General features: G+C 38.1%; 1 protein-coding gene across 2 annotated transcripts in view; it reads left to right on the plus strand.

Moving 5' to 3' along the window:
- FNDC1 (fibronectin type III domain containing 1) overlaps positions 1 to 8,901 on the plus strand; it is a 182,719-nt gene extending 173,818 nt beyond the window's left edge. Inside the window, exons 19-21 of one of the 2 annotated variants that reach the window (XR_008891454.1) lie at positions 39 to 161; positions 5,694 to 6,194; positions 8,753 to 8,901. Coding sequence is in view for 1 of the 2 variants with exons in the window: in XM_056567188.1 (XP_056423163.1) it covers positions 39 to 161; positions 5,694 to 5,809 (239 nt within the window). In the remaining variant the exon portion in view is untranslated. Of the gene's footprint in view, positions 1 to 38; positions 162 to 5,693 lie in introns of both variants that reach the window. The other variant, XM_056567188.1, reaches the window with a different exon arrangement.
- Positions 8,902 to 9,488: the final 587 nt, after the last annotated feature.

The raw sequence follows: 9,488 nt of genomic DNA on the forward strand, positions 1-9,488 counted from the left end.
GAAATGCAATAAAACTCATTTTTATGTCTTTGTTTTAGACACATTTTACAGTGTAGGTGATAGTTGGGGAAGAGGAGAAGATCATTGCCAGTTTGTGGACTCTTACATGGAAGGAAGAACAGACCCATTTTCTGAATACCAGGTGATGCCTGCGATTAAAGGTAAGTAACAATACTGATACGTTTTTATATTGAAACCACACTTGTAAATGTAGCATAATAGATCTTGTCTATTGACCCAAATCGTTCAGCAGAAATGACTGAAACCTTTCCTGCTGACAATGCAAATTTGCTTTTTGGATTCACAAGCAGTCGTGACTCACTCTACTTCTTTTGTCCAGATTTTCTATGTCCAAATTATATTTATTGGGGTCAATGGAGATAGATGGGCTTCCCCCCCCCCCATTTTATTAAATGTTGAGCACAGAGATGGTGGTTTCCACAGGTGATACAATGTTAGTAGAATTGCTAGTGGAATGGCATGAAAATGGGATGTGGAACTAGATATTCCTGTCTTAGATTTCTTGGAGTTTTAAGATGTCAAGCAGCTCCTGAATGAAGTCACATCACTTCTTCACATCTTCACATCTATTTCATAGAACTATCTACATAGGTCTGTAATGAGTTTTCCAACTTTTCAGACTTTTCTATGGTTGTCCTATCCTAAGGATTTGTAATGTCTGTTTATTTGTTTTTGTATTTTTCTGTTTTTGTGTGTATTCACACACTAGTATGTTCAGAGCAGTTTGCTATTATCCCTGGATAGGGAATAGTTAATGCTCTGAACGAATGAGAACCTGGGTGGGGATATTTAACCAGAGTTATTCTGCATTCTGGTGCTGGTTATTTTGTGCAATAATGCTACTATGATGTCTGTTTGTGCAATAATGCTACTATGGTGTCTGTGCAATACTCAATATCTGCTTGAGCATTTACCTTATATTTATCTTGTGATTTTATCTGAGTTTTAGCCATGGTTAAATAGTCTTGTTTATTGTAGATTTTAGTTACTTTAAGATCTGTTACCTTTGTCGGTTGTAGGATTGGTATGTCCGTTCTGCTTAGTCTGTGTTCACACTGTGTTAGTCTAGTCTAGTCTTACCTGTGCTCTGTATGTAATGATTCCTGTTTGGTATCCTGGACTCTATTTAGACTCATCTGGTTCTGGTCTAGAGTTTCATGTATTATATTTCTGTTTCCTACTGGGTCAGCATCCTGATCACACGGTGGAGTGTACCCACTGGCCAGTAGTCTATTTGGCTTTATCATTATGGCTACTCCTTTTGTGGAGTGGGGTGTCCAGTTTGTTTGTTCTGTTTCCCAGTGTGAACAGTGTCCCATGTTCCTGATCAGTTTAGTGTCTAGCTTTCAGTTCTTCTGCTCATCCCCTGCAATTCCTGGTTTCTGCTGCATACTCGTTCCATGCCTAGTTTTGATCATTTATCCATATCTGCCGTTTATCTGGATTCCAGTTTGTGAACTGTTTGTTAATACACTATATTCTGCCCTGTTAGTATTTTTATCCTGTCTGGTTTATCTGTTCTGGTTTTTGTAATCCCATTCTGTTTCTCGCCTGTGACCGACTATGTATATCATTTGTTTTTACGCCACTGCACTGTAGCGCAGGGAGGGACCGGCTTCAAGTTTTCAATTCACCACTCAGGGTGTATGGGCAAGTAGGCAGGGAGAGTGTCAGTTTAGGGCTCACTCTCCCTGTCCCCCCAGTCAGTCATGACAGGATTGGCCAGCGTGTTTCAGATGTGTTATGCATTGGTATAGTTATGATTTAAGATGCATCACACCAAAAACAAATTAGAGAACTGATAGTTTTGCAATGCTGCTTGTTTTATGGATAAAGAAATAATGGTTGGATCATATTGTTGGATCTCATCATGTTGTTGAATATACATTTTTACTATTGTATTACACAAAAGCATCTGGCTAAAGTAGCAGTCTGTGCAAAAATGAAGACAGAAATATAATACAGTGAGCTGGATGGAATACCTGTTTATACATATCCTTACATTCTGAGACAGTTGTCCCTGGTATTACAGCTGTTCACATTGACATGAATGGCCTGAGCAGCAATACTTACATCAAACACATGATACAACCATCACTATATGAATAGATCTATACCAGATAAAAAAGAATTAGGCCATAATGCTCATAATAGCGCTGGGGCCCTTTTCAACTATCTCATGAGCAGGGGTGCTGGGAGTTGGGCCCTCAACAGTTGAATATTGGTGGCTTATTCGTAGGATAGGCCATCAATATATATATAAAAAAAAAAAAACCTTTAACATTGTTTAAAAGACCTAAACTTTCTGTAATTGTTTCATTGAATTTTACTGTGATGGAGTCTTAAAGGGGTACTCCAGTGGAAATCTTTTTTAATCATTTGGTCCCAGAAAGTTAAACAGATTTGTAAATCACTTCTATTAAAAAATCTTAATCCTTCCAGTACTTATTAGCTGCTGAATACTATAGAGGAAATTCTTTTCTTTTTGGAACACAGTGCTTTCTGCTGACCTCATGACCACAGTGCTCTCTGCTGACATCTCGGTCCATTTTAGGAACTGTCCAGAGCAGCACATGTTTTATATGGGGATTTTATCCTACTCTGGACAGTTCTTAAAATGGACAGAGGTGTCAGCAGAGAGAATTGTGGTCATGATGTCAGCAGAGAGTTCTGTGTTCCAAAAAGAAAATAATTTCCTCTGTAGTATTCAGCACCTAATAAGTACCGGAAGGATTAAGATTTTTTAATTGAAGTAATTTACAAATCTAAATCCAAAGTAGAAAAAGAAGACGCGGTTCACTCACCGGTATGATGCTGTGAACTTTATTCAAGTCTGCATGCAGTGGCTACATACGGGACAATGTCTGTGGCAGGGCAGGAGGTCAGGAGGTCAGAGCCCTGTCCGAAGCGACGGCGCCGTTTCACGCCCACTGGGCGTTTCTTCTGGCCCGGAATTGACATCATGTTTTCAGGTAATGCCTCTTTATATAGACCTAATGTATATTAGTGTTTTAAAACAATACATGTAAAAACATATATAATATATAAAAACAATAAAGGGCCGCACCTAGAACTTCAAAGAAAAGCAGAAAACTCGTTTCTCTCATTCAAGCCCAATGCTCCCGTGGCGTCAATCTCTGCTATTCAGCAAGGTTCCCTTTGGAGCAGTGTCCTATGTCTGTCTCCTCCATTCTAATTTAATTCTATCCTCTCTACGCCGGCAAATTTAATACATTTAAACTCTCCTCTATGGACTTCTCTCATATGGGTAATGTAGTCTTGCATGTTATTAATTGCTTAACTTCTATTATTTTGGGACCTAGTTTAAATGTGCATTCATTGAGGTTGTATTCACACATGCAACAGTGGCCACATTTAAAATTTCCCTGTGGTCTCCTATCTGTCAACCAATCGCTTTTCTTAGTTTTTTTGGCTACATTTTTAATATAGTCCCCTAGGGTCTTATTTCTTTTAAAAGTGATGATTGGTTGATTAGACGCTATTTCTTTAATGTCTTGATCTTGTTCCAAAATATACCAATTACGGTGTATGATATTTGAGAGAGTGCTGTTCATGGGTGATAGATTTTTGTTTGGCTTTTGTAAATGCTTTTGTTATGATCTCTGTGGGATAGCCTCTAGCATGGAATCTATTACTGAGGTCCACGGATTGCTTCAAAAAAATCTCTTGTCTCGAATTAGTTTCGTTTCAGTCTGATAAACTGACTATATGGAATACTGTCCTTCATCTTTTTAGGATGGAAGCTAGAATAGTGCAGCAGCGCATTTTTTGCGATCCCTTTCCTGAAGCCTTTGAGATATCCATTGAAGATAATGAAATTATCACTAATGTCCAGAAACTCTAGTGTGAGGTCTCCATACTCATATGTAAAGGTCATATTTACTTGATTTGTATTATTGAGATATCCAATGAATTCCTGAAAAGCTTCTTCTGTGCCCTTCCAGACTACCAGGATATCATCGACAAAGCGCTTGAAAAGTTTGATTTTGCTGATATATGGATTGTGGGTGGTTAAAATAACCTCTTTCTCTAGTACAGACAGAAACAGGTTGGCAAAAGTGCAGGAGACCGGGGTCCCCATTGCCGTTCCCTGTCTCTGTCTGTACCAGGTGCCCTCCTACTGGAAAGCATTGTTCTCCAGTATGAACCTCAAAGATTCCTCTACGAACTCTAAAAAGTCAGATGACTTTTCTTGGCCATATAGTACCTCTCGGATTGCCTGCACACCATCATCATGCGGGATGCGGGTGTACAGGCTCTCCACATCAATAGAGGCAAGGTGGTATCCTGGCGGCCAATCAAACTCCTCCAAAAGATTTATGAGGTCCCCAGTGTCTTTTTGATATGTCAGCATTTGCGTCAACATGGGAGACAACAGCCAATCTAAATAACTAGATAGTGCCTCTGTCACTGAGCCATTCCCTGCATCAATTGGGCGACCAGGGGATGGCTCAGTGACTTGTGCACCTTCGGTAGCATGTACCAGTGTGGGCGTTTCGGATACTCAGGGAACAATTTGTTTGCTGTGGTTTCCGACAGGACCCCTTTTTCTGTATATTTTCTTAAATGTGTTCTTAACTTTTCTTTTATTCTGTTTATTGGGTCACATTTTAGCTCCTCATATACCACAATGTTCCCAAGTTGCAAGGTGGCTTCTGTAACATAATCCCTTCTATACCAAACCACAACGGCACCTCCCTTATCCGCTTTACTAACAATTATTTTATCATTCAGTGCCAACTCCCTTAGAGCATCTAGCTCATTTTTGTGTAGATTAGGTTTTGTAGTATATTGTTTGATGTGCCCCTGTGGACAGTTCTATATTGGCAAAACTATGAGGAAGCTATTTGAAAGAATTAGGGAACATACGAGGTCCATAATCACAGGAAAAGGTGTATCCAGGCTCATTACCCATATGAGAGAAGTCCATAGAGGAGAGTTTAAATGTATTAAATTTGCCGGCCTAGAAAGGATAGAATTAAATGAGAACGGAGGAGACAGACATAGGACACTGCTCCAAAGGGAAGCTAACTGGATAGCAGAGCTTGACGCCACGGGAGCATTGGGCTTGAATGAGAGAAACGAGTTTTCTGCGGCCTGTTATTGTTTTTATATATTATATATGTTTTTACATGTATTGTTTTAAAACACTAATATACATTAGGTCTATATAAAGAGGCATTACCTGCAAACATGATGTCAATTCCGGGCCTGAAGAAACGCCCAGTGGTGTGAAACGGCGCCGTCGCTTCGGACAGGGCTCTGTCAGACCTCCTGCCCTGCCACAGACATCGTCCCGTATGTAGCCACTGCATGCAGACGTGAATAAAGTTCACAGCATCATACCGGTGAGTGATCCGCGTCTTCTTTTTCTACTTTGGATTTTGGTTTATACACTATCTACACTCAGCGTGAGCACCGCTGAGGAGCAGCTGTCATTAACAAGCGCTCTACCTCCTGACATTAGCAGATGCATAGCCGTTTATCCCGAGGCAGTGCCAGGTGCTCTGCTTGATTTCTAATTTACAAATCTGTTTAACTTTCTGGAACCAGTTGATTAAAAAAAAAGTACCCCTTTAAGCTCATATTAAATAGCTTTTTGACATTTTGGAAACATTCTACAGAACTGTCATTTTTTCCCAAATCTACAGGTTATTATCGCCAAGAAACCCAGGAGCCAGTGATGTTTGGACAAATAGGTTATGGAACCCCTCATAATTATGTTGGCTGGTATGAATGTGGAGTACCCATTCCTGGAAAATGGTAGTGTCTTGACAACAGTGTTTTCAAAATTAAAAGATTATTTCCTAGTAAATTTGGTGCCATATGATGAACTTGTATATAAATGGATTGATGGCACAGCGCTGGAATTCATTATAGGACAAAAAGCACAATACATCTACAAGCTTCAGAAAAAAACAAGAACACTGTGTGGAATTAAAGTGGTGCTGCCTTTACTTTGCATTAGAAACCAAGTTAAACTCCCTCTTGATCCATTTTGGGCCACACAGGCCACTTTCAGTGACTCTTTGAAAACAAAGAATGACCTAAGCTTGCTCTGTGTGCTTACTTGTAAGTCAGACCTTTACTGTTGTTCTGAAGGGAAATGGTCTCCATCAATAACCACTGGCAGAACACTGTGCACTTCAAAGGTATACATTGCAATCATGCTTCTGTTACTAGTTATCGTGTGATATAGGACAGCCTGCTTTTAAGCAAACACTTGTTGGAGCTTATTCTTTATGTCTAGGCACTTGTGGACATTGGTACTTTTGGTATATACAGTTCAGGTGCATACTTAAGATCTATGATGAATATGACAGTGCCCACAGCTGACTAATGCATGATAAACATTAACACAACATTTCCCAATGTCTTCTATCCATTGTCAATCCAGCATTAACTGTGAATTCTGGTTTCCATTCTGTTTACTGGATACATTAGAATGAAATGTTTAGGAGCTAGCTAGCCTGCCATCACCAAGACGTATTAAAGGGCTGAGAAAGCACTTGTTTAGTTCAGAAATGTCAAATATATTGAGATCACATGCACTTATAAGGGCTGTCTCCTTACAGAGAACCCTTTAATATAAAAGCATATAAGGTTTTATCATAGTTAGACATTTTAAGATGGCAGCCATATAGTAATACATGACTAGTTACTGAGTGGCCACTCTCCCAATATGATGTCTACATTTCCTATGAACAGGGGTTATCCTCATGGTACAGCCCTTTTAATTCATATAAGGAGATAAGAGTAATGATAATTAATTCAATGACACAACCAAGTATGAATTTTATACTTAACTTTATTTTAAGTTGTAACTTACAATCCAGTCAAACTGTAGTATATGGTTAACTTACTCTGTTGGTTACCCGTATCAGTGTACTGTAATATAAAGGTAATGGCATTTGCAGCAGACATAAATTGGTGGATAAATCAATTTAATTATACTAGCGATGCACTTACTATACAGATGTAGCTGATATAATTTAAACTTTATCTGATTGTCTGCTGTTTCCTTACATGAACTTCAAAAGAATGGGTCCCCTACTTGGGACACTCCTCTATTTGTATGTGTGAAGACCCATTGAAAAGAATCATTATTATGGATGTCTAATTGCACCACATATTAAATAGACTTTAATGGTCACTTGCCAATAATACATTTCCAATCAGAACTAATTTCTGAGAGTTGCAGTTGCCTGATCCCTGCGATCTCTTCATTGTTGATGTGCGCCCTCATGGAAAGGGGTTGTCCTAGATGGACAATTCCTATACTGCTTTACTTCTAGCACAATGTAATGGAGAGAAGGGTCAGTAAGAAAAAAAGGATATCCTTCCGTGTTGGCCTACAAATAGATGTCTGCTACAGCTGTATGTGGATGCACTTATGACTGCTGAAAAAACAGCATTCTAAAGAGTTATGTAATTTATAAACCTCAAAGTGTGCTTTATTGCAAATGTTAGTTTGTATTAATATATGAGCAAATGCGTACATTTAGTTATGACAAATATGTTATTCGATTTCAAACTGGATTTGAAATCCACTAAGAATAGATATTACTAATAAAAAAGAAATGTTACAAGTATCTTAGGAGACTGATTCCCATAGACGTACATTGGATTGCGAACCAAAGTAATACAGCAATCTTGTCTACATTTTAAATCACACAACTTAGACATTTATTTTCTTAGGCCTTAATACCCCTTTTCGATACACTAGGCTATGTTAACTGTGTCTTATTTGTAAACTTGTATTGCACTGAATATCTTGCACAGGTGCTTTACCACCTATTGATGGTGCTCAATATTTTTCAGCCAAGTTTTGAGACTATGACTCTCAGCAAGAAGGTGCTATGGGATGATAAAAGTTCCTAATAAATTCTTCTACCTTTTCATCAGGACTCCACAGGGGACCAGGGGACCATTAAGAATAGATTTAGAAAACTAGCCTAGCAATATCCCAACCAAAAGGTTTTAAACTCTGTTTTCCTGAATATTAGTGAAAAATAGTTTTAAACCAGTGAGAAAGTATGTCAGTTAGGGTGTTTCTGTTTCACATATACATTATTTAGCAAAAAAACATATTACCGGATGCTAAAAACAGATTTTGCTATATGCCATCCGTTTCCCATTGGCATACACAATAGCGTAGTTGACTATGTTTTCACATACATCAAAATAAGACATACTGTAATGAAAACAATGAAACAGAGACAAAAATGTGGTGTGAACGCACCCTTTGCAGTAGTAAGATGATAATGAAGTATTTAGTAGTCCATTAAAACAGCAGTCCTTGCCTCCAGAATCTGAATCTGAGTAAGGTAAGCAGAGCTGCAGGCATCCCTAATGTTGACAGAGCTCTTATTTTACTACAATCACTTTATGAGTAATGATTTTATAGTTATTATATCTTGTTAAAAAAAACAAAACACCTATATTGTTAACAGGGGTATCAACTAGTAGTACACTGTTATAATGCATACAGTATAGCATAATGCAATAAAGACTAACCAAAAGAATATTTTATTTGTAATACATGTGTTAGAGATATAAAAATAGGTAGGAGGAACATGTGCCCTTGTGCAATGCAACCAACATTTCCCAAACTAATGTTCTCCAAACATTTTAGAAAGTATGATTCTTTTGGAAATATCTGTTGGTTACCTCTTATGTACATTTCAAATTGTTTATTTTGGTGTTTCAGAATTCACTACAGCTACATCCTACTTGGTGCTATGACATATATTGGAAAATGTAATTCTTAAGCAGCCTGTCTGTTTTCAGGGATTGGATCACCCAGTTCACTTCAATGCACAATATGGTTTGTTCTTTATACATAAAAATAAAAATAAATGTATGTTATGTAAAATGATTCCTGGTGGTCTTTTACTGCATGGATGGAGGTCCATGAAGAGCAATGAAATATATATATATATATATATATATATACATGTACTGTAAATACATACATATATATATATGTATATATATATATAATGTGTGTGTGTTGCACATGTTTACCTGTTGAATGGCAAAAACAAAAATTGGGAACAAATAATGAAAATAAGTTATAACCCTATAACATTCTCAAATAACAGTAAATTTTGGGAAAGAATCTGAGGTAGAAACTTCTTGAAGGGGTGGGGTCAGCATGTTCTATGGTAACACGATACATAAGCACTGAACTTGGGTATCCCCGGTTCTTCGGCATTTAGTGCATGGAGCATGTGCCAGCACCATCAATTCCTGAAAGAGAAAGCAGGAACCCGTTCTGGAGATCATGGGGGGGGTCTCAACAGTTGGAACCCTGCGATCAGACACTCATCACCTGCCCTGTAGATAGGGGATACGTTTTAAAGTACTGGAGTACTGCTTTATTCTGCAAATTCAAATTGGCTGCCTCACAGTATATATTCAAAATTTCGACCTGTAATATGTAC

This window comes from Hyla sarda, chromosome 3 (genome assembly GCF_029499605.1).
Source record: "Hyla sarda isolate aHylSar1 chromosome 3, aHylSar1.hap1, whole genome shotgun sequence".
Taxonomy (NCBI): Eukaryota; Metazoa; Chordata; class Amphibia; order Anura; family Hylidae; genus Hyla; species Hyla sarda.